This window comes from Pipra filicauda, unplaced genomic scaffold (assembly GCF_003945595.2).
Source record: "Pipra filicauda isolate LSUMZ 115617 unplaced genomic scaffold, ASM394559v2 scaffold423_size595307_pilon, whole genome shotgun sequence".
Lineage (NCBI taxonomy): Eukaryota > Metazoa > Chordata > Aves > Passeriformes > Pipridae > Pipra > Pipra filicauda.
Genome location: NW_024104558.1, coordinates 557708 through 582737, shown reverse-complemented (window position 1 = coordinate 582737; position 25030 = coordinate 557708). Strand labels below are relative to the sequence as shown.

General features: G+C 58.4%; 1 protein-coding gene across 1 annotated transcript; it reads right to left on the bottom strand.

Annotated features, from left to right (window-relative positions):
• Nucleotides 1-1466: 1466 nt before the first annotated feature.
• Nucleotides 1467-21634, bottom strand: ATP8B3 (ATPase phospholipid transporting 8B3). The gene is made up of 27 exons (XM_027711562.2): nucleotides 21553-21634; nucleotides 20731-20822; nucleotides 20094-20207; nucleotides 19063-19161; nucleotides 18533-18594; nucleotides 17901-17973; nucleotides 17740-17810; nucleotides 16493-16575; nucleotides 15411-15569; nucleotides 14885-14973; nucleotides 14339-14532; nucleotides 13435-13643; nucleotides 12134-12168; nucleotides 11669-11810; nucleotides 10780-10968; nucleotides 10032-10144; nucleotides 9538-9702; nucleotides 8928-9039; nucleotides 8428-8503; nucleotides 7865-8006; nucleotides 7205-7472; nucleotides 5716-5939; nucleotides 4817-4900; nucleotides 4291-4530; nucleotides 3948-4086; nucleotides 3553-3683; nucleotides 1467-2930 (listed from the first exon to the last, which is right to left on the bottom strand). Exons 1-27 carry the CDS (start codon nucleotides 21605-21607, stop codon nucleotides 2649-2651), a joined length of 3642 nt encoding a protein of 1213 aa, XP_027567363.2. The 5' UTR covers nucleotides 21608-21634; the 3' UTR covers nucleotides 1467-2648.
• Between the last annotated feature and the right edge of the window lie 3396 nt (nucleotides 21635-25030).

The following is a 25030-nucleotide window of genomic DNA, read 5'->3' as shown; positions in this document are numbered from 1 at the left end:
GAAATGGCTCCACCCAAAAAAATCACCACTCGCCCCTGTTCCTGAACATCCGGGTGGGGAAGGCTCCTGGTTACCTCTCCCCAGCCCTCTTTGAGCACCGTTGGGTTGCCCCATGCCCAGCACACCCCCAGCACCGAGTCAGCTCCTTTCCCTTGTCTCAGAGGACGCCCGGAGACGGGGTTGGACCCGCGGGCGCTGCCACGTGGAATCTGGTTCCTCTCGTGTCTTTCTTTGGGGTGTTTTTAAAGAGAGGAAATGAGAAATGCAAAGAACAGATATTGGGGTTTAGTGTGGGGGTTTTTTTGTTTGTTTTTGTTTTTGTTCTTTTTCTTTTTTTTCCCCCTTCACTTTTTAAGGGAAAGGAAGAGCTCAGACAGAATTAACCCCAGCCAGGGAGAACCCCCAGCCTCGGGTCTGCCAGCCCAGCCCCCCTCCAGAAAACGTTATCATTTTTCTGTATAGCAATAGGTGACACTTGCCCTCACCCCACACGGTCTGAGGGCCACACATCTCTGAGTTTTTAAATGACTTTTTCCTTCTAATTCAATTAATTTAATTTTTTAATTTTTTTTTTTTGCTGCTGCTGCTGCTTCGTTGTTACTCTCATGGGATGGGTTTTACTCTACAGCAAAATGCAATTGTTACTCCTCTGTGTCTTGCAACTATATTTGTTTAAGCTATTTACAAAGGTTAAAAAAGAAAAAAAAATAAAATAAAAAAGAGTCTTATGTGTCAGGCACTTTATCCAAACTGTGCTCTGTGCTCTGGAGTTTGTTCCTTGTTCTTTGCAATGACTCATGCAGGGGAAGTTATCAGGAAATTTAACTCCAGCCTGTCAACAGGTTTTAAAAGAGAGAAAAATAATTAATCTCTATTTGTTCATCCTCTACTGGTCATGACTGTGTTGTGTATTTCTGCAGCTTTCTGTTTCTTCAATAAATTATTTTCTAGTCATTCACCCTGGCGTGTGTGTGTGTCCCACAGTGACAGGGGGGTCACTTCCCTCCTGATGCCCCATTTTAACCACCTCAGCTCCTCTCCCTAAACCTGCCCTGGCAGCACCAGGATGGAGGTTTGGGGATCGTGCCCAGGCAGCTGGGAGAAGTTTCTCCCGGTTTCCACCTCTTGGTTGCAGGGCTGAGAGCTTTCCTAGAGGAAAGACTTTTATTTCTTGGCACCGTCCAGACCCTTCTGGCCAGAGCCCAAGGAAAACACTTTAATTCTCACAAACTCAGTGCAGACGAGGCCAAAGCACTTGTTAAACAAACCCATCGAGTCACGTGTGCTGCAGGCAGGGCCAAGTCCCCGTGGCTGATTGAATTTGCTGTCATTTTACCCAAATGTCTTGTCCTCCTGTGCATTTTACCACGGCACGAGCACCGGTGACACACACACAGAGGGACCACAGGACCTTTCTGTGCAGCTCTTGCCCTTTGTGGCGTAGCAGAGATTTACAGGAGAGGAGAGAAAAGCTAAAATCCTTTATTTTAAAAAACAAGAACAATAAAAAGGGTGACCCAGTCACCAGTCAGTTGTCCACACACAACTTCTCCAGCAGAATGTGCAGGAATGTGCCCCGTGCCCGGCAGGCAGAGCTGACCCACGGCCCCCTCAGTGCTTCAACCTCCCCCAGGAGTTCTTTTTGGGGCTTTGCAGAGGCCACAACCTGTGGCCACAAGTTGTCCCCAAAGGGGGAAGGGTGTGGAGCTGGCACATCGTGCCCCTTGTGCAGGGATGGCAAAGGCAAGGAGGTGGGAAGGGTGGGAGTGGTGGGGAGGGACGAGGAGAGGCTGCAGGAGCCTGGTTTGGCTGGGGGAGGAAAACCTGCAGGGGATCCATCAACCACACATGGATCCTCCTCCAGAAAACAGGAGGCATTTCAAAATCCCACTGCTCGAGTCTGAGCAACCTGGGCTAGTGGGAGGAGTCCCTGCCCGAGGCAGGGGGTGGAGAGAAATGAGCTTTAAGATCCTCCAACCCCAACCACTCAGGGATTCTGGGATCGTGTGGTCTGTGGGGTTGATGCTCGTGAAAGCCACGTGGTAGAAACCAACCCTGCATGGGGAACATGAGACAAAGGTCTTTGTGCAGCCACTGCAGCTCAGCCCACGCTGGGGGTGGGGGTGAGCAGGGTGAGGGGCTGCACCCACCACCCACCAGGGCATTTAATTAATTCAGAGGTGGGATAATGACTCTGGGGCAGCCCCCTCGCTGCCTGTGGCCCCAGCCAGGAGCAGGAGCAGCCTCAGCCAGGAGGAAGGCCCAGCTCTGGGGGGCTCAGCAGAGGGGAGGGGGCTGAGGTGCCAGCCAGGGGGTCACAGGGTGAGGGGACCAGCCTGGTGGCAGCAGTCAGTGGCTTTCACAGCTTGGCAGCCTCCTGCCAAGCCCACGCACACACTGGGTGGGGGTGACCTCAGAGGTCCCTTCCAGCCCTAATGAAGTGATTCTGTGAGGTGGAGCCACTGCAGGACACAGCCCAGGGCTCAGCACCCCCCAGGCTGGGCCAGCCCCTCTGCAGCCACGGGGGCTGCAAACTCATCCAATGAGACTAAAAGGTGGCCCAGAAGAGGAGAGAACCAGCCAGCTGTGTGCCTTTGACACTCCTCCCCTGTCCCAGCAGGGTGGGAGGTCGGTGCCAGCCAGGGCAGCTACACCGAGGGGCTGGGGGGGGGTGACATGGCCAGGGTCCCCTCTGGGATGCTGCTGCGGGTGGCCCTGGCCCTCAGACTGTCCCCAGGGCTGGCCTTGGCTTGCAGGCTGTCCCCAGGGCTGGCCCTGACCCTCAGGCTGTCCCCCCTGGTGATGAGCCCAGCGTAGCCCTCCTGGTGGGAGAAGGCGTAGCTGGAGCGGCGGCAGAAGGAGCCCCGAGGGACGTGGGCCTTCAGCTCCACCGAGGGCTCCGGCTCCTTCTTGGCCTTCAAGTGGATCTTCTGCAAGGAGGGGGGGAGATCAGGGCTGAGGACACCTCCCAGGTGAGCCCTCACCCCGAGGGGGGACACGCAGGGAGCACAGGGGGCACCTCCACCGGGACACGGTTTGGCTCCCAGCTCCAGCACAACCTGATTTTGGGGATGGTGGGTGGGATGAGGAATGTGGGGACTCTCCCAGGGGTGTGCAGAGCTCGTGGAGCTCTGAAGCATGATCTCAATCCCTGCACCCCTCTGGGACTCTTTGTAGCACCAGAAAGGTATAACCAGGTGGGGATGAGCTCTACCAAGGCTGGGGTGGCACCAAGACCTCCAGCAGAGCCCAGAGCCTCGTGGGAGGTCCTGGAGGCCAGTTCCTTACTGCAGCCAAAAGCAGACCCTCTCCAAGAGTTGGGACAGGTCTCTTTGCCCAGGGCCCTGGAATAATCTGGGAAGAGGGCCCTGGAGTCAGAGTTGGGCGCCAGTGTCATGGAAGACCACCACGACTGGTGCCAGCACGGAGAGGTGACATATCCCACCGCTGCAATCCAGGCTTCCTGGGGGACCTCACCCTTCCCATCAGCAATCCCAGACACCAAGAGTAGTGGGAGGCAGCCCCCCCATGCCAGCCCCTCCCAGCCCTCACCTGCTGGGTGGTGGCTTTGCCCACGGTGGCACAGAACGCGTGGACGGTGAGTGAGGGGAGGGTGTTCACCACCAGGGACAGCAGGACCACCAGCAGGACGTAGGGGTCAGTGAAGGCATTCCAGCTGGCATCTGTCAGCACGAGAATTTGGGGGGGATGTTTGAGTAGGGAAGGTGGAGAGGGCAGAGGGAACAACTGCTGGGGGACAGGAGCCCACCCGTGGAGGTGCTGAGGGCTCTGAAGAAGAGATGGCACCTAAAGTGGAGTCAAATATCAAGATGGCAAGATTGGGAAGCGGCAAAAAGGAGATGATCCACAGAGTGGGAAACAGGTCGTAGCACCAAGGCCAGGCTGGGCTCTCCTGGCCGGGGAAGGGCATCCCCAGGGCAGCTCACCTGGGAAGCAGAAGATGGCAGGGGCTATCCTGAAGGCATCAATACTTTGGGTCAGGAAGGAGAAGAGGCAGAAGAACAGCAGGCTGGCTGTGACCATCAGGAAGGACAGCACTGTCCAGAACTTGGTGTCCAGGACGATCTGGGGGGACAGGGGCAGAGCACGCAGTGTCCCATGGGGGCCGTGGTGGCCTTTTTGTCCCAGATCCCTCCTCCATCCCAAGGTGATCATCCCCCAGCCATGAAGCCACTGGGGAAGGTGTCAGAGCCCAGAGCTGCAGACCCTAAACATCTGCTGTGGGGACCCTAAACACCTGGGTCTGGGGAGGAGCAGATCCATGCTCACCTCCACGAGGACCGAGAGCAGCGCCGACACGGCCACGGTGACGGAGAAGGACTCGTAGTCCCCGACAGCTTTGCTGCCAACGTGGTCCTCGAAGGCCCAGAGGGCGATGTAGAAGCTGGTGAGTGAAGTGCCAACCCCGTGCAGGAGGGTGACCCCGAAAACACGGTAGTTGAAGAGCTCGTCCTGCTGCCCAGTCACGTAGAGCTCAGGGAACTCCAGGCTCTTCTTGGCACTCACGTCCTGCCAGGAGGGCGCCGGGCATCACAGGGGGGCTGCAGGGACTGGGGGAGCAGGATGGGGCCACCCCACCCCACACACCCCCCGGGGGAGCTGCAGGGGGTCCCTCTCCCAGCGGCTCTGGGGTGGTGGGGAACAGGCACCCCAGGACTGGTGAGCTCCACGTGCCCCTCGAGCTGCCAGTACCACACCAAGGGTGGTGCAGATGGGGTGCAAGGAGTGCCAGGCTCATTCCCACCCCCCAGGGATGCAGCCTCTGGGCACAGGGAGGAGCCCAGTAAATCCATACCTGCTCCAGGAGGCCCACGGACAGCACGGGGTAGGAAGTGTAGAAAATGTTGTAGAGTGCAAGGAACCAGCCCTCGAACAGGGGCTGGAAGGGAAGAGGAAGCAGCTGTGAGCTCAGAGATGCTTTGGAAAGGCTCAGAAAGGAAGCTCAAGCCCCAGGGGTGAGTCCAAGAGACACATCCAAACATGGAAATTCCCATGGGCTTGGCCCAGGTTCTGCAGCAGCCCCACGGACAACGTGCTGTGGTGCAGGTGGAGGTGGGGGCTGGAGCTCTGCAGTGCTGCCCAAGTGCCACCGATGGCCTTTGGGAGAAAAGCTCCCATTTTGGAAGAAACCACGAGGGATCTTTCCCTGCGTCTGTCCACGGCTGAGCTGCAGCTCACAGGGACATCCTGAACCTCCCCAGGGTGCTTCTCCCAGTCCAGCCAGGTAAAAAGCAGACAACCAGTTACAGCTCACCCAGGCAACCCCAAAAAATCAGACATGGCAAGGGAGAAAGAGGACCAGGGTGCTCTCACTGTGGTGAAGCTTTTTTGCAAGACACAGGAGGCACCTCTGGCACAGTACAGTGTGTGTGGTCCGGCTTGAAAAGGTGTATGAGGCAAAAATAGGAAAATGTAACAGGATTTGTTCTTTGACTAGACCTTACTGGGTTTACCCTCTTAGTTCTAGACTTGCCATATACTAAGAATGTATAGAATCGTTTGGTTGGAAAGGTTGGAAGGACCTTTAGAGACCACCCAGTACAACCTTCCCATGACAGGCAGGGACATCTCGCACTAGATCAGGTTGCTCCAAGCCCTGTTCAACCCGGCCTCGGACACTTTGGTGGAGTGTCCACCAGGCACCGTCCCCGCAGGGGATCCCGGGTGACCCCCCCAAACCTCTGCAGCCCTCACCTGAGCCGTGAAGCCGCTGTGGAAGGCGAACCAGACCTGGGCCATGAGTCCCGCGAAGGTCTTGTAGAAGAAGAGGCGGAGGAACTTGCAGACGCGCAGGTAGGCCCAGCGGCCGTGCACGAGCAGCAGGCGCTGCAGGTGGCAGAACTGGGCCAGGGCGTAGTCGCTGCACTGCACGGCCTGCAGCCCCTCCAGCCCGCTCAGCCCCACCCCGACGTCCGCGGCTGGGGGGGAAACGCACGTGGGGAGGGTTTTGGGGAGCCGGGGGCTGGATTTCCCCGCTGATCCCCACCCCGATGTCTGCGGGGGTTTGGGAGTGCTGGTGGTTGGATTTCCCCGCTGATTTCCCAGCTGATATCCACAGCTGAGAGGGCAAAATGCGCATGGGGAGGGTTTTGGGGAGCTGGGGGGTTGATTTCCCTGCTGATCCCCACCCCGATGTCCACGGCTGGGGGCGTGAACTGCACGTGGGAAGTTTTTGGGGGAGCTGGGGGCTGGATTTCCACGCTGATCCCCACCCCAGTGTCTGCGGCTGGGAGGGTGAAACGCATGTGGGGAGGTTTTGGGGCACTGGTGGTTGGACTTCCCCGCTGATCCCCACCCCGATGTCTGCAGCTGAGAGGGCAAAATGCACGTGGGGAGGGTTTGGGGAGCGGGGGGCTGGATTTCCACACTGATCCCCACCCCGATGTCTGCAGCTGAGAGGGCAAAATGCACGTGGGAAGTCTTTTGGGGAGCTGGTGGTTGGATTTCCCTGCTGATCCCAACCCTGATATCCGCGGCTGAGGGGGGGGGAAATGCATGTGGGAAGTTTTTTAGGGAGTTGGGGGCTTGATTTCCACACTGATCACCACCCTGATGTCTGCAGCTGAGAGGTGGAAATGCACGTGGGGAGGGTTTTGGGGGGCTGGGGGCTGGATTTCCCTGCTGATCCCCACCCCGATGTCCGTGACTGGACTGAGGGGGAAACGCACGTGGGGAGGTTTTTGGGGAGCTGAGGGTTTGATTTCCCTGATCCCCACCCCGATGTCCGCAGGTGTGGGGGAAAAACGCACATGGGGAGGGTTCTGGGGAGCCAGGGGCTGGATTTCCCCAGGCTTGCAGGGAGAAGGTGAACCCAGGAGTGTTGGGAAAGGGAATAACCCCCTGTATCCCACGGGGAGTGACATTCCAGGCAGGGCTGGGCAGGCAGAGCACAGCCCCACGTCAGGGCTGCTGGGGAGGGGCAGGGATGTCTCTGCCCACACTGGGGCTGGAAGTTTCCTCCAAGTTCATCCCTGGTGCCAAAAGCAAGGGGTCCACCCTGCTCTTGTCCTGGGCTGGTCTCTGTCCTGTGCCTCTCACTTCCCTCCCAGCACAGCAATGTGGGGAACCAGTCTGGGGGTTCCCTTCACCTCGAAGGGGAGGAGGAGGTGATGGAGGTGGCAGATTGGGCACCACCAGTGGGACACAGCAGCCAACCCCCCCTTCCCCCTGCCCAGTGACTCACTTTTGATCATGTTGACGTCGTTGGCCCCGTCCCCAATGGCCAGGGTGACGGCCTTCTTGTGCTTCTTCACCAGCTGCACGATGAGGGCCTTCTGCTTGGGGGTCACCCTGCAGCAGATCACTGCCTGGCAGCTGGTGGCCAAGTCCACAAAGGCCTTCTCCACCAGGCTCCCCTGCTCCTGGGAGCCCACAGTCCTGCCACGGGGCAGCCACCGCCACGGCCACCCCTTCTTCTCCTTCAGCACCTCTCCCGTGTGCAGGATCTTGTCCTTAGGGGAGAGCACACGTGGCTGGGACCTCACCCCCAGCCTCCAGAGCGTGGGGGCCCCCAGCTCCTCCAGGATGCTCTTACATCTTGTAAATACCACAAAAAAAGTGGCTCTGGTTTTCTCCAAGTTCACCACACAGCAGACACTGTGACCACGGGACCAGTACGGCCCAGTATGACCAGAAGAGCCACCCGTGGCTGTGCCATCCCAGAGGACTTGGTTGGGCAGGTGTTCCCCTCTCCACTCTTCATTCCCCAGCCCCAAATGGGCTTTTCCCACCCCTTGGGCAGGAGGGACATCATGTCCTCCACCTGCAGGTGCCACCCAGGGCAGAAACAACCCTCTGCCAGCACAGCCAGGGAGCAGAGAGGAGCACCCAGGTGCCACCTTACCAGGAAGTCCCCACTGATGATGATGGCTCTCCTCCTGTGGCACGAAGCCTCTGGGCACTGCTGGGACGGGGGGCTGCTGCCTGGGGCTTCCCCACTGCCACTGAGGTTGTTGTTGCTCGCCCAGTAAGCCTGGAGGATCTCACTGTGTGAGGAAGGGGTGGTTGGAGCTGAGCTGAGGGCACCAGGCAGGCTGCCTGGCTTGAACTGAGACCCACGGTGGGTCTTTGGCATCTCAGAGCCAGGGAGAGGGGACTGGTACCCAGTGGTGGGAACAGGGGGCAGAGAGGGAGCCCCAAGGGCTCACTGATATCAGAAATCAGCCTCTCTGCCTGTGGCTGGAGAGAAGCTCGAACCTTTCCTGCTCCAAGCCTGCCAAGGAGGAGCTGCTGTGACAGAGGGGGAGGCCTGGGAAAGCCTCGGCGGGTGGGACCGTGGGCACGCAGGCTGGGACAGGGGAGCAGAAGCATCTCTGGCTGAGTTCAGCTCTGCCTCCCCTGCCCTGGTTCCTGAGCCCTCAGGTGTCCTGTGCAGGGACAGTGAACCAGGAGGTCACAGTTCCTCACCTGATCTCCTTCTCCTCCAGGATCTCGGTGTCGTCCGTCAGCAGTCTGCAGGCGTAGCCGATGTTCGTGGCAGTCTCTGCAACACACGGGGTCAGTGGTGCTGCTCCCCCACCCCAGGGCACCCCCAGCCCTCGGGCCCAGCAGCTGCTGGGGGCTCTGCTCCAGCCCCAGCCATCCCAGCGGGGGCTTCCCCTGCCTCAGTTTTCCATGGGCAACCTGGTCTGTGGGAGACCTGATCCCAGTGGGACTCTGCTGCTGTATGAAGGGAGCAGCATAACCCAGTTCCTTCCCACTCCCAGGGTCCCTTCTCCTCTCTGGTCACAGAACCAACTGGGTTGAAAAGACCTCTGAGATCATCGACCTCTGACCCAACACCTCATTGTCTACTCGATCGTGGCACTGATGCCACATCCAGCCTGTCCTTAAACACCTCCAGGGACAGTCCTGGGGAGGAGAGGAGCTGAAATTTGTTTGTGGGGTCTGTGGCTGCCTTCACTGACCTCGTTTGTCTCCTGTCAGCACCCACACTTTGATGTTGCCCAGTTTCAGCAGCTGGATGGTCTCAGGGACTCCATCCTGCAGCTTGTCCTCGATGGCCGTGGCCCCGAGCAGCTGGAAGGAGGGAGAAGGGGTATCATGGCACCAGGCAGGGCAAGAGAAGGAGCTGGGAATAACCCCTGGATGAAGGAGGGAGAATGGGTGTCATGGCACAGGGCAGGGCAAGATATGGAGCTGGGAATTACCCCTGGATGAAGGAGAGTGAATGGGTGTCATGGCACAGGGCAGGGCAAGATATGGAGCTGGGAATTCCCCCTGGATGAAGGAGAGTGAATGGGTGTCATGGCACAGGGCAGGGCAAGAGAAGGAGCTGGGAATTACCCCTGGATCCAACCAGCAGCCCTTGCTGTGGGTGGACATGACCTGACAGGTACCTACCCCAGTGTCTATGGACACAGAGTCACACCTGGGGGGAACTCCACCTGTCCTCCCACCCAGGGGGTGGGTGTTGGGCTGGACACTTCACCCCCTCATCCCAGAGAGCCGAACCCCACCCTCCTGCCCTCTGGGGCTGCTGCAGACGGGTCCTCCCAGCCCGTGTCCTCCTCCCACCTGCAGGTTCTGCTCCATCTCCTCGTACAGCCTGTCCAGCTCCTGGGCACGGCCCTGCAGCAGCACGGCGGCCTCGTGGTGCCTCCTGCCCCACTCCTGGTACTCGGCCTCGCTCACCTCCTTGCTGGCCAGGCACAGTGTCCTCAGGGTCTCCTCTGCAAAGAGCTGCAGGGAGGAGACATCAGGACTCCCCATGGTAACCATGGGTAGAGCCAGGGACAGTCCAGGACCTGAGGGTCTCTCTCTGGGCTCTGACTCCCTCCCCCATCCTAAAGCACCCCCACGAGCATCCCTGCAGTGCAGCTGGTCCGTGCAGAACACCAGAGGTGGGTTTGATGCCCTCTTACCCCCTGTCCCAAAGCAGGTGAGGCTCCCAGAGCAGAGGGAAGAAAGTACCAAAACCCTGAAGCCAGAGGGAGAAAGAGCAGCGAGGGACACTGTGGGACACCCAGCCCAAAGGCAGCAGGAGGGAGAGCAGTGCTGGGGGGACTCACATCCAGGGCCCTCTCGGTGAAGGCCTCGCTGCGGCCCCGTCTCCGCAGCCGCTCCAGGATGACGGTGTCGGCTCCCTTGGTGTAGAGCCGGATGCTGCCCTGGGGGTCTCGCACTGGGAGGGGGGGGAAGCACAGCTTAGGCCCCCTCAGAGACAGCTCCCACCCACCACCCCTGAACAACGGCCCCGCTGAGCCCTGTCGTCCCCCAGAAGGCACCGCAGGGCTCGCTGGTGCTTTTCCACGGGAAGCACAGGAATTTCCTGGGGCCTTCATTGCCACGAGGCAGGATCAGGCCTCGGGGACTGTCAGTTCCTCACACACCTCCTCTGGGCCCTGGATTCACTTGTTTTGTCTTGGCTGGTCAAACCCTTCTCAGATGCCTTCACCGAGGTATCAGGTGAGCAGAACCTCAGGGATGACCAGGGTGACCCTCAGGAGCCCCAGTGCCAGTTTTGGTCACAGAATCACAGAATCATTTTGGTTGGAAAAGACCCCTGAGATCATCGAGTCTGACCAGTGACCCAACACCACTGTGCCACCCAGACCATGGCAGTGATGCCACGTCCAGTCTGTCCTTACACACGTCCAGGGACGGTGCCTCCACCCCCTCCCTGGGCAGCCCCTTCCAATGCTCAGTCACCCCAATGCTCAGTCACATCCATCCCAGTGCCATCCCTTGCAGGGCTGAGGATGGAAGGGACCCTCCATGTCCCCACAGGGGCTCCCTGAGACCCCCCAGCCCCCTCACCCAGGACAGACATCCTCTTGCGGTCGCTGTTGAAGTCCAGCATGGCCAGCACTTGGTAGGTCCTCGTCCTCCCCAGCTCACTGATGGTGATGGTGTCCTGTGTTCGGGCCAGAAACACGTACCCCAAGCTCCTGGCTGCCAACACCAGGGCTTCCTCATCCGGGGAGGCTGCCTGGTAAACCAGCTGGTCTGCAGAGAGGAGGGAAGGCTGGACATGGAGACTCCCGGGCAGACAATGCCCGGGCTTCTTGTCCAGCACCAACATGAGTGGGGGAAATCCCAAAGTCCAAGATAACAGGCCAGGGAAACTCAATCCTACTTGTCTCTTCTGGAGAAGGACTTTGGACAAGGGCCTGGAGGGACAGGACACAGGGAATGGTTTCCCAGTGCCAGAGGGCAGGGTGAGATGGGATATTGGGAAGGAATTGTTGGCTGTGAGGGTGGGGAGGCCCTGGCACAGGTTGCCCAGAGCAGCTGTGCCTGCCCCATCCCTGGAAGTGTCCAAGGCCAGGCTGGATGGGGCTTGGGGCAACCTGGGCTAGTGGAAGGTGTCCCTGCCCATGGCAGGGGGTGGGACTGGATGGGCTTTAATGTCCCTCCCAACCCAGACCAGTCTGGGATTCCATGATCTCTTCCACTCACTGCCCCAGACAGGACAAATGGCCAGACAGGGACGGATTGTCCCCCTGTGCTTCTCTTCCCCCCGGTGAGCTTTAGAACCCATCCAAAGGCACATGTCCATGACAAAGGGACAGTGGCACGAGCCACCCCCAGGCTCTCACCCCCCCTGCTCCCCACAGCCGAGCTCTGCTGGGCTCTCTGCAAAGAGCCACCCCAGCCTCGGTGCCCCGAGGGGCAGCTCGACCCCACCCCGAGCACGTCAACCCACCACCCCTCTCCTCCACCATGACCGTGTGGCACAGGGCCAGCAGCCTCAGGAACTCCCTCAGCACGGGGTCACTGTCCCTCTGGGCGGCTTCCAACAGCATCACGTCCACCTTCTGCTCCCCGTGGTGGTCCCAGGCCGGCCCCTGCGGGAGGCACAGACAGAGGGAGGTGGAGATGGGGCACAGGGGATGTGACACAGCGAGGCTGAGCTGGCCCAGAGCCGGGGCAGAGCCTGAGCCAGCCCTGCACTGCCCACACCCAGAGTGTGACCAGGTTGGGAATGAAAAAACAAAATATGAGAACTGTGTTATTTTCCAAACCCCCTTTCCCTGTCCTTCCCTGGCAGCCGAGGACGGGCAGGGATCATCGCCTGCTCCAGCCCGAGGGAGCACAGGCCACTCTCAGAGCCTGGACACACAGGGCTGTGGTGACACTTGGTGTTCTGGGGCAGGGGGGAGTTACTCACTGGTGGCTGTTTGTTCTCATGGCCTGTGCCTGGACCTGCCAAAATAAAAACACTTCAGTTAATCGGGAGTGTCACCAGCGGGGCTTGGAGCAGCTTCTCCAGAGGGATTCCTGCTCCTGGGGGCCAACAAACGGCCAAAGGGCAGAGCTTTGGGATCGGGGTCAGGCTCCACTGGGATATCCAGGTCTGATCTTTCTGGGTTTTGGGCTGTTCAGAGTTTTGATACGATTTTAATGTTAAAAATTCAGCTCTACTTTCCCCCGCATTTCCTGGGATATTGGCCAGAGGCTGCCGGGATCAGGGAGATGCTGCTCCAAGTGGTGCACCCTGACACATCAGAGAGGGCAAAATTGGGGTTATTCCTGCTTTAAAACTTTGCTAGATTTTTTCCCCCTCCTTTCTTTTTGCTTTTATCACTGTCCATTTGTCTCAAGCACCTGAGACAAACTTTCCCTTATCTCAGGAAGAAGAGCTCCGTGCTAAAGCTCTGGCTCGCTCCACCCACTAAATTTCACTCGTTAAGCACCAAGGTAGCTCCCAAAAATGAGCCAAGAGCTCAAGTGAGTGTGGCAAGAATAGAAGGGACTTGGAAATTTTCAAGTTTTTAAGGGGAAAACCAGGCAGAGTCATTAAAAATAACAATTTAAAAAATTAAAATAAAAAGAAAAATGAAGGGCAATTTCACACATTCACTCTAATTAAACAACTTAAATGGAATGATAATTTCTTTGCCTCCTCCATAGGTCACCTGAAAGCCTCCAGGTGCCCAGATTTGGAAGCCAAGCTGGAGATTCACCAGAAAATGATGCAAAGAAGAAAAGCAACATCTTTTCTCCATGAGACCTTAACAGAAAATAAAAATCTGTGGGCTTCTCTGGCCCTTCTCCTGCTACTCATCTGCCTGGAGCTGATGATTCCAGGTGGGATCCCCCTCACCCAGGCTCTGTGTTTGCAGCTGGGTTGGGCTCCTCCCCCAGACTCCCTTTTGTATTGGGGAAACCTCACTGATCTCAGCTGAGTTTGGGCCATGAAGCCTCTCCACTGCCAGAGGGCAGAGCTGTGCCCTGATTCCATGTGCTGGGAACACCAGGCCAGTGGGAGCTCGGCCGTGGTGGCCCCACAAAGCACCGGTGACGTGGGACATCAGAACGAGCTGAATCCCAGCAGCATCATCTGTCTCCGTGCTGGACCACCACGGTCACTCCACGTGCCCTGAGCTTCCTGGCCAGGCAGGAGGAGTGGGAAAGAACCAGTTCCAGGCCCACACGAGCCCCTCCAAACTCGCTCCCAGCCGAGGTTACCGTAGATGGTGCCGTTGACGCAGCACTTCTTGAAGGTCATGATGTTCTGTGTCAGGGTGCCAGTCTTGTCTGAGAAGATGTACTCGATCTGGCCAAGCTGGTCATTGAGGCTGGTGCTCCTGGCCTTGGCTGGGATGTCCTTCACAGCATAATACATCTCCAGGTCCCAGTTGATAAAGAAGCTGTTCACCAGGTAGATGAATTCCAGCCTGGGGAGAAGAAAACAGGGAGAAGGAGACTGTGTTCCTCACATCCCAGGGGCACCTGGGCACCTGACCCGGGAAGGAAGGGCAGGGGGGAACTCCCCACCTGGATCTGGTTGCTCTGGGCTGGGGGAGACAAGAGGGTTTCTGAAGCTCAGGGCCAGGTTTCCAGAAGGTTCATCACCCACCCAGGCAGCTGGGCTCCCCTCTGGAATTCTGGCCCTTGATGACAGAATTCACAGATCTGGAGATTCAGTGAAGGGCCAGAAAGTTTGGAAAATGCTTTTTTTTCCAGCACAAACTGTGATCGTTGCCTGCTCACGGCGACTGTGCCCTTCTCTCCCCCACCCTGGGAAGCAGCACCTTCACCAGCCTCCCCCTCGGCCTGCCAGTGATTCCCAACATCAGAGCAGGTCTTGGATCCCTATCCTGGTTTTCCTTGGGGAATACCTCAAAGCACATCCTCAATGTTTGTAGGGTACACACCCCACCCACCCTCCCCCTCTCCTGGATAAGGGAACACATGGGAATGAGGTGCCCCAGGCCACACCCTGACCTTCAGCGCAGCCCCAGTTTGAGGCTGTGACCCCAGTTTGGGGCTGTGACCCCAGTTTGAGGCTGTGACCCCAGTGGCACGTGGTGGGCGAGGGCAGGGGGTGGGGTCCCGAGCCCTGGTCACCTCCCAGCTCCGTGATCCTTACGTGATGTACATGGACATGGGAATGATGACGCTCAGGAGGATGGTGAAGCCCCAGAAGGTGAGGAAGGCCTGCTGGGCAGGGCTGGTGTTCCTGTAGACAGCAGCCAGGTAGCTGTGCTTCTCCTGGAACGTCCGGGCCCAGAACCCAGAGGCAACGGCGAGGCCGAGGGATGTGAGCAACAGCAGCAGGAAGATCTGGGGAGGGAAAAAGGGATGGAAACGTCCCAGGATGGGAATGTCCCGGGATGAGAACATCCCACCACAGAGACCACCGCTTTTCTAGGACCAACGTTGCTTTGAGCACCCTGGTCCAGTGGAAGGTGTCCCTGCCCATGGCAGGGGGTTGGAATGAGATGGGCTTTAAGGTCCCTTCCAACCCGAACCGTTCTCTGATTCTGTGAATGTGTCAAACTTAAGGTATTTCGGGCAAAATATTGCAAGCTGAAGAAAATCAGCATCACCCAAGCAAGCAGCCTCTCATGAGGAGGCTGGTGGGCAGCCCCAGGAGGCTGGTGGAGCAGGGCAGAGGTGTTGGCACCACACTCACCACGACCACCAGCCGGTCCATCATGCGGTCCAGCTTGGTTTTCTTCCGCTTGATCTTCCCGCAGTTCCTCATGATTTTGGAATCAAATCCTGGACAGGGAATGTTTTAGAAGTAAAAAAGCGAGTCCACAGCCCCCCAGAAGGTTGGCTTGCAGCTGAGTGACGGGGGTTTCCTCCACAGCAACATCTTCCCTCCTCTGGAGGCTTTGGAGGACCATTCTCCGAGCAGTGCTGCTGACACCACATCTCCCCCCACGCCAAACCCCAGTGCCTTGACCTACAACGTGCAGAGGACCCAGGGTGTGGTGCAGGTGAGATATCACCTGGCAGAGGTTTGATGCCACCACACCGTGTCCCTGCCAGCGAGCCCGACACCAGCGAGGCTCAGGACCAACGTCTGGGGCTTGGCTGAGGCAGCAGCTCCTCCACCTTGTCTCTGCTGGGAACGGGACCTGCTGGTGCCAGAAGTGCTTGGGCAGCTTAAAATCCTGGTTGTTTTGTGCCCCTGTGCCCGGGGGTGCTCTCACCAGCGTAGATCACCAGCCCGTAGCAGACGTCGGTGTTGCGGATCCTGCAGCCCCTCAGCAGGATCCTCTCGCTGTCCAGGGAATGGCTCTGTCCCCTCCACTCCAGGGTGCCCGTGAAGCTGTGCATGTGGCTGTTGGGCTCCTCACAGGTCACCCTCCCTGCAGGAGAGGGCACAGGTCAGGGGCAAGCAAAAGGACCTTCCAAAGAGGGGTCTGGGGGCCTCTCGGGGAGATTCAGGCTATGCCAGGGCATCTCTTGGGATGCAGCTGCAGGAGTGCCAATAATGCCTCTGCCAACTCCAGCAGCTTTTATTCTCCTGTCTCTAGTGCCATAATAGACAGTGCCAAGGCAGAGGGCTTGGCTTTAGAAAACATGATGCTGCACTGGCAGGCCTTAAGCTGAGTCTCAAGGCTCTCAAAATTAAGGCACTTTCTCCTTTCCCAGCTTAAATTCCCGGGAATGAGTGCGGGATACAGCTGCAGGAATTGGAAGGCTGCTGTAGCTTTGACTTCCCAGCACAGCTTCTCCAATGTAATTTTCTCCATCCTCCTCACATCAGAAACAGTGAACCTGTACTGGCTTGTCTGAATTAGGTCAGTGACTAAGGGCACATTTCTCTCTTCTTCTGGTGCCTTCACAGCCCAGCTGAAGCAGCCAAGTGGAGCTGATTTGGAGGCTCAGATTCAGGTGAGGCTGGAAGTGCTGGGAGGTCGCTCAGTGCAGGATCTGCACTGGGATAGGAACTAGAGGAGGGACCAACACAACACCCCCAAAGCCTCTGAGAGGGGAGACTGAATCCTGGGGAGGAGCAGAGGAAAAAAAGCCCAGGGTCTGAGCTCAGGTTTGGGAACCAATATATTGATTCCAAGTGGGAAAATCAAGATCCAGGGCAGGGGGAAAGGTGCACAACCCTGATGGACCCATCACAGAGCCACTCAGCCGGGGAAGCACCTCCACCCAAGGTCTTTGTGTCCTGGCAGGCAGGAGGAACTGATGCATGGACTGACGGGGACAAGGGATGGGGGATCACTTCCCAAGGCTGAACCCATCCCATCCCAGTGGGATGGTCCTGGACACTCACCATCAAAGGCAGCCATGCTCTCCTCGCTGCCCAGCTCCTGGTGGGTGACCAGAAGGGCTTGCCTGAACTTCAGGTTTGTTTCCCTGTGAACAAGAGCCAGGGAAGGGAAAATAAAACAACCCTGTGGGGTGACAGAGCCATTAATCCTGCTGTGAGAGCCGTGGGACAGAGGTGGCCATTAATTACCAGGTGATTACAGGAGTGATGGCAATGAAATGCCAGATGGGGACTTATTGTGCCAGACTTGGGGCACCTGTGCAGGAAGAGCCCTGGCCTGGGGTCCCTGCCTTTAAATCATCCTGCAGATGGAGGGACAGGGAGCCACTGTGCTCCTGCAGCTGGGAGGGACTGAGACATGGAGACACGGCCACAAGCCACTCTGTGGAAACCTCACGAGAGGTTTCGGACTCCCATTTTCAAAATTTGGGGCTCAAATTCCATTTCTAGGGTGCCTGTGGGTTTGGGGTTTTGGAGGATCCCCCACATGCTTTGGTTTCTGCTGAGCCCTCACAGGGTGTCCATCGCTGGGGGGTCCCCAAGACCGGGGACTTCAGCCTCTGCCCCTCTCCCCCCATGGCCACGGAGTGCCCTGTCAGCTCCTCACTGCATGGCCACAATGTCCCCTGTCCACTCCTCCCCCCATGGCCATGGAGTGCCCTGTCTGCTCCTCACTGCATGGCCACAATGTCCCCTTTCCCCTCCTCCCCCATGGCCACAATGTCCCCTGTCCCCTCCTCACTCCATGGCCATGGTGTCCCCTGTCCCCTTCTCACTCCATGGCCATGGTGTCCCCTGTCCCCTTCTCACTCCATGGCCATGGTGTCCCCTGTCCCCTTCTCACTCCATGGCCATGGGGTACCCTGTCCCCTCTTCACTGCATGGCCACGATGTCCCCTGTCCACTCCTCACTCCATGGCCATGGTGTCCCCTTTCCCCCCCTCCCCCATGGCCACAGTGTCCCCTTTCTCCTCCTCCCCCATGGTCACAATGTCCCCTGTCCCTTCCTTCCCCCATGGCCATGGTGTTCCCTGTCCCCTCCTCCCCCCATGGCCATAGTGTCCTCTGTCCCCTCCTCCCCCCATGGCCACAGGGTGCCCTGTCCCCTCCTCACTCCATGTTTATGGTGTCCCCTGTCCCCTCCTCCCCCCATGGCAATGGAATGCCCTGTCCCCTTTTCCCCTCATTGCCAGGGGGTCTCTTGTCCCCTCCTCACTCCATGCCCACGATGTCCCCTGTCCCCTCCTCACCCGTCGATCTCCGCCGTCTCCACGTAGCACAGGCTGCTGGGCTCGGAGCTGCACAGCAGGAGCACGTCAGCCTTGAGGAGCCCAGAGGAGGAGAGAGGAGCCGGGTGAGCCCTCTCTGCTCACCAACAACCCCCCCCGTGCCCAGCCAGCCCCGGGCTCACCGGGACGACGCTGTCCTTGCGCAGCCGGACGATGTCCCCGACGCGGATGTGGCGCCACTTCTGCCGCTGGAACCTGCGGGAGATTTGGGGGGGGGGGGAAATGTTTGTCCCTGCAGAGCAGTGGGTTGGAGGCCCTGGGTGTTTCTGCCCATGCCTGCCCCAGATTCCTGTGGGAATGGGGTCTCCAGGTTCCTGTGCTGCAGGAGCGAGGGATGGCTGAGCACTGAGGGTGGCACAGGAGCCACCTGTCACATCCCTCATAACCACAGGGGACAGGGACCTTCAGCCCCCTGGGCACAGGGGGGAGAAGCTCATCCTTCCCTGGACCGTGCTGAGCAGGGACACGACTCTGTGGGTTAGATATGGTGACCTGGAGGGGCTCTGTGGCCAAGGGAACCCCGCTGCCAGCACAGCCCAGGGGGGCTCTCCTAGACCTGCTGTCCATGACCGGAATGGGATCGTCCCTACGGGGGAACAGTTGGACCTGCAGCAGATTTGGGAGCCAGTGGGAGTGTGCAGAGCCAGGGACAGTCCCAGCAAAACCAGCTGGGACTGCTGGATTCTCAGCCCTTCAGATGATCCATCACTCCACAGTGTGGAAAACACGGGCACAGCTCCCCAGAGCCCCTCACCTCTTCCCACAGAGGATTTCACAGGGCCTGCTGTTGATGCTCCTGTCGCTTTGGTGACGGCCCTGCACAGAGGGGAGAGAGAGAGAGGCCAAAGCAAAGGGATGGGCCATGCCAGGCTGCCCTGTCCCAAAAAACAACCCCCTCAATGCCACCACCTGCCTCCTCAGCCCCAGGGCAGGACCTGCCTTCTGAGCTATCAGGAGTTGTGTTCTGATTAATAAAAGGGTTGAATTCCCCCCCCCCAGGTGCTTCTGAGGACCAGCCTGGCAATACAGCCAGTGGTTAAGGTGTTAAAGATGACAGAAATGGGGGTCTAGACCCCCGAAAAAGCACCCAGCTGGTCACATCCTCCCCAAGGGAGGATCAAAGCACTGTGGATGTGGTGCAGTTGTTGATACCTCAAGAACTACGGACAACAGCAACTCCTGAGCTTCTCAGCTCACCTCACAGCAAGGGGCCCCTCTCTGCTCCTGTCCCCCAGGCCCCACATCCCACATCCCACCCCACATCCCACATCCCACCCCACTCACGATGTCATCGATCAGGTCCCGCAGGCCCCGGATGACGAGGAGGCAGCTGAGGGGGAACAGCAGAGTGTACCAGGGCACCGTGGAGATCTCGGGGAAGGTCTAGAGGAGGAGAATGTTACACCACTGACACGACTTTCACCCCACCTTGGGACTCTTGTGGTGGCTGAGTAACCCCCTCACTCCCCAGCCAGGGCCTGAGGGCGGCAGGGACCTGCCTGGGAACCATCGGATCAACATCTCTGCCTGCAGAGACCTGGATTGCTGGATTGCCACCCCTGTTTGAAGGGAAATGTGTGAAATGTGTCGTGGGTCTCTGGAGGGTTGGATTTCTGTTTTGGTCATCTGTGTGAGCTCTGGCTACATCCAAGCCCAGTGAATGTCACTGAATCCCAGAATGGTTTGGGTTGGAAGGGACCTTAAAGCTCATCCAGTGCCACCCCCTGCCATGGGCAGGGACACCTTCCATTAGCCCAGGTTGCTCCAAGCCCCGTCCAGCCTGGCCTTGGACACTTCCAGGGATGGGGCAGCCACAGCTGCTCTGGGAAACCTGTGCCAGGGCCTCCCCACCCTCACACCCAACAATTCCTTCCCAATATCCCATCTCACCCTGCCCTCTGGCAGTGGGAAGCCATTTCCCCTTGTCCTGTCCCTCCAGCCCTTGTCCCCAGTCCCTCTCCAGCTCTCCTGGAGCCCCTTTAGGCCCTGCAAGGGGCTCTCAGGTCTCCCTGGATCCTTCTCTCCTCCAGGGGAACCCCCCCAGCTCTCCCAGCCTGGCTCCAGAGCAGAGGGGCTCCAGCCCTTGGAGCATCCCTGTGGCCTCTCTGGACTCTCTCCAGCAGCTCCACATCCCACTGACGTTGGGAAAATTTAATTTAAAGTAACCAAACAACACGGGTTAAACCCCTCAGAGTTCACGAAAGACACTGGACACCACGGAAAAGCAACACCCTTGGAAACATTTTAGACCCAAGTTCCCCCCTCTGAACTCCAGAGAACCCTCCTCTCCCACACCCCCCTGGTGTCCTTGTCACCTGCAGGAGGATGACGAAGACGAAGTAGACGTTGGCCATCCTGTGGAACTGCTCGTAGAGGTTCAGGGGCAGGAAGGTGAGCAGGTTGTACTTGGCTGTTTTGATGGCATTGCCCTGCAGGGGAAAGGCAGGTCACAAATCAGGGATCTGCTTTCTGAATCCCCAAAACATTCCGGTGTTTCTGGGACTTTTCATGGGGTAAGAGGTGCCTTAAAAATAACCAAAGCCACGGGGGAAAAAAAAAGGGGGATTTATTAGAGCAAAGGGCCACATAAATTTGAAACAAGATAATTTCTTTTTGATCACCTAAAGCCCAGCTGACTGACCCCAAACAGATGGCCATTATTTAGCTAAAATAAAAAAAAAATCTGATTTTGTTCAATTAAAACTTTTTGAAAAAACTTTATATTTGACCATCAGGCTGAAAAGTTTCCTTCACAGAGTTGTGGTCCTTGTCTGACAGTTTTAGGGGCACCTGAGAGGGAGGGAGCAGGTTCTCACTGAGGACTATGGATGGGACTCTCCACCCCACTGGAGACCCCTCTGGAGCATCTCTGCCATGTCCCCCCACCCACCAGAGGCTCAGGAGTGAGGAGCTTGGTGAGGGAACAGCCCAGGCTGGGCTGGGCTGGCTCACCCTGTACTTCTTCCTGCTCAGGCAGAAGGCAAATTTCTTCTTGGACTGTGCGTGGTACCGTCGGTCGTTGGCCCTCACCTGCCACGTGAAGGCTGGGAAAGCAAGAGGACACCCCCCAGCTCCCACCAGAGCCAGACCCCCAGCTCCCACCAGAGCCAGGACACCCCCAGCTCCCACCAGAGCCAGGACACCCCCAGCTCCTCCCAGAGCCAGGACACCCCCAGCTCCCACCAGAGCCAGGACACCCCCAGCTCCTCCCAGAGCCAGACCCCCAGCTCCCACCAGAGCCAGGACACCCCCAGCTCCTCCCAGAGGGCACCAGGAGCAGTGATGGTCCCACTGGGCTCGTGGTGGGGTGGGAATTCCAGTTTTAGGGGTGCTGCTGGAGGCACAGCTGGGACAGGGCTGGGGGACAGGGACAGGGCAGAAGAGCAGAAGCTTCCAGAGGTGCAGGACCACTGGCAAACACCCCCCCTCGAGCCTCAGGCTCACCCTTTGGGCTCAGGGTTTGGTTTGTCTGCAGGATGAGTCCCCCCAAGCACAGTCTGTTCTGAAGTCCTGCTGGTTCCTCTCCTGATTTCATCTTTGCCATCCCAATGTTTTGCTGTCCCAAATTTTACCATCCCAGTATTTTGCAGACCCTGTTAAGCAGGGGACATTCCCAGCCGTGTTCCCAGTGCCTTCCCCACAGCTGGATGTTCCATCCTCACCTCAAATCTGCCTCTTGCCCACCTCACAGCCCTGTCCCATGCTCAGATTTCTCACAAACCATCTAAAAAAACCCAAGATAAAATCCCCAACCCCCCCTGGTTGCACACTGACCTGGCAGCTCCTTCTTCCCACGTGGGCAGCCCGTGCCTGGGTCCTGCTCAGCCATGGTGGCCCCAGCGCCAGGAGCTGGGAACAGGGACAACCCCAGAGGTGTGAAATGCTGAGCAGGGACAGCAGGATCCCACCAGGATCCCTCCCAAAGCTGGGCCCTCCACCCCTCCAGGGCAGGACACCACGCAGAGAGGACACCATTCCCTGCAGCCTTCACCCAGTCCGGCTGCCTGGGACAGCTCAAAGACATTTTTCCCCTCTGAGGGAGTTCTGGGGAATCACTGGAAGCCCTGGGTGAGGAACTGGAGCCCTCCCTGTCCTGCCCTCACAGCCCAGCACCCGTCAGGCAGAGGGAGCAGCCACCTCCATCAATGACAACGTTCCCCTGAGCTCAGTGACCTTCCTGCAGGGATGGTGGGGAAGATTAATTAATGCTTGTGAAGAGCTTTGTGATCCTTACATGAAAGGAGCCAGTGAGGGATAAAGCATTAATTACCTTATTATTAAATAATCCCACCAGAAGTCTGTCCCTGCCATTATTGCTTATCCCACTCCTTTGATCACCACTTTATTCCCCGTTCTTTTACTGAAGTATCTCCTTCCCTCTTGCTCCTCGTGGATGTTGGTTTGCCCCAACACACTCACAGGTGCCACCAGCTGGACACCCGTCCTCATCCAGGTCACCTCATCCTGGCTCCCATCCCAGCTCCAAGAGACCCTGAGCTCCAACATGGGCAGCACCTCTGCCCCTGCAGCCCAGAAAAACCTTGGATCCACGACATCCTTCCTTACCACCAAGGACTCGTGTGCCACCGTCCCTGGATCCCAAATGACACCCAGGCTTGGGTTGGGTTGGGAGGGACCTCAAAGCCCATCCAGTCCCACCCCCTGCCATGGGCAGGGACACCTCCCACTAGCCCAGGTGGCTCCAAGCCCCGTCCAACCCGGCCTTGGACACTTCCAGGGATGGGGCATCACAACTTCCCTGGGCAAGTTTGACCCCCAATATTTGGGGCCCATCCTTGTTTTGGCAGCACAGCTGAGGAGGAAGGAGCTGCTGTGTGTGGTGGGACACTCCTGCTACATCTCACAGCTCCCACTACCATTTGTCCCACAGATAGGAGGGAGTGGGAAGCACAGGGGTGCCTGGAGGGATGAGATTTCTCCCAGGAGGAAAACCCACAGAAGCCCCTCGGTGCCCTGATTGGCCCTTCCCCTTTGCTTTGTTGAGGCAAAATAGATTTGGCCCAGGGTCAGGTGCAAATCTCCACATCTTCCTCCCTGCTGTGACCCCACTGGTGCCCTTGTCCCAGGGGCACTGTCAGCTGGGGACACCTTTCCCTGCAGACGGACTGTCCTGGGCTGGATCTGGTTGGAAAGGGCCAAAGGGGGCACAACAAATCCCTCCCTCTCCAGCTCCTGGCAGGCACATTTCCCTGCCTCCTCCTGACAGAGGGATGGGCTCCCCTGGCCACAGCAGGAACCTCCTCCTCAGGGGCCATAAATGGGATCCAGGCTCAGGGGGGACACCTGCTCATGGAGAGCATCCAACAGGAGACCAGAGGAACCTCAGGGTGTCCAGTCACCTGCTCCCAGCCCTCCCAGCCAGCCAGTGCCCCGTGGTTTGTCCTGGTGGAGGTGACAATCCCTGCCCTGACCCCAGCCCTGGGAGTGTCCAAGGCCAGGTTGGACGGAGCTTGGAGCACCCTGGTCTGGTGGAAGGTGCCCCTGCCCATGGCAGGGGGTTGGAACCAGCTGAGCTCCCTCCCAGCCCAAACCATTCCAAGGTTCTAACCTGGAGCACTTAGGACAGAGCCAGGGGTGGCAGTTGGGGTCAGCCCTGAGCCTGGACCTCCAGGCAAGCTTGTGATGATGAGGCAGGTCCAGATTCAAGCTTGGAAGTCCACAGTCAGGATGACAAAGGAGACAAAGGGCAGGGTGAGAGGGTGAGACAGAGCCCATCCTTTGGGACAGGACAGCCCCAAGAGGCAGGGACAGGGCTGGGCCCATGGCCAGGCACGGATGTGTGGCCAAGCTGGAGACAGACCCACCTACCTGGGGGCTTGGTCTAGAACTGACCCCTGGGCTGAGCTTCCCAAGCCCACAGTGATGGGTGAGGGGTCCCAGTGAGGCTGCTCAGAGCCATTAACTCCTGATCATGCCCTCGGGGTCCTGGCCCTCGGCTCAGAGCATCTCCTCACCCCCTTCTCCAGGACACCACCCCTAGAGGTGAGGCTGGCAGTGATCAGTGCCAAGGTGTTTTCCTGGGCTCTCTCCTTCCAGACCAGCAACGGTGGTCAAAGGGTCAGGCCCTGCCCTGCTTCTCACCGAGACACACACGGGGACCTGGGTTTGTCTGTGGTTGTCCTGGTGCCCCCTGTGCTCAGGATCTGGCCTGGAGCTGGTGATCCATCACGTCCCCACCGGGCCTGGCACCTCTGAGCCCCATTGTACCCAGCAAGGCTCCAAAGTGTCCCTGTTCCCAAACAGTGCCAAACAAAAGTGTGGCTTATTAAGCACCTGCACTTGGCAGATGTGGGACACTCCAGGGGCTGAGAGCCGTGCAAAGGCAGCCGGGAAAAAAATGCCTCTTGTGGGGCCCGGAGCAGGGGGGAAGGGAGGGGAAAAAAGTGATCTAAAGCACTTGAAAAATAATTTCACGGAGGTATCCAAGAAACCTCAGTTCCAAGAAGGCTCTCGACAAACCTCACTCATCGCCTCAGTAATTAGAAATAAAACCTGCACTCTGGGGAGGCAGGAACAGGCTGGGAGTGGGTGCCAGGGCCCCCTGCCAGCCCCAGCCCTGCGGGCCCACAGCCAAACCCTGCACTGACCCCGGCCTGGGGCTTCCCAGGACACCCTCTGAGCACTGCCCCACACCTCAGAGCCCAGCAGTGATTTCCTAACCCATGGGCTGTTCCACCAACCCAACACCAGGATGATCCAGCTGGTCCATCCAGCCCAGCAGGGAATGTCCCATCCTGCCCATCCCTGAGGTTTCCAGCTGCAAAACAGCCCCACGGTGCTGCTGGGTGCTAACAGGACCCAAAGTAGGGTTTCCTCCCCCCAGCAGTGCAGGTCTGGGCTGTTGGGGGTTTGCAGGGCTGAACAAAAATCAGGTTTAAGCAGGGCTGGGCGTTGAGCCACGAGGGTTTGGCCCAGGCTGGGGAAACACGTGGAGATTTATGTCCCTCACTGACCCGACCCCGCTGCCACGGGGCTTCTGGGGCCGTGCTGTTCCTGAAAGCACCGGATCAATGTGGGGCTGTTGCCCGGTGCAGGAATTAGTTGGGTTCCCTGGGAGCACCCGGGAGATCCGGCACGGCCGGGGGGTCCCTGCTCACCTCTGTGCCCTCCTGCTCCTTCCCAGACAAAAACCAGGAGGGTCGGGACCAGCCTGACCCTCGTCCCTGTCCCGGTGCTGGCACAGGATCCCGTAAGCATCCCCGTGAGCGCTGCTGTTGTTTACCCGATCCCA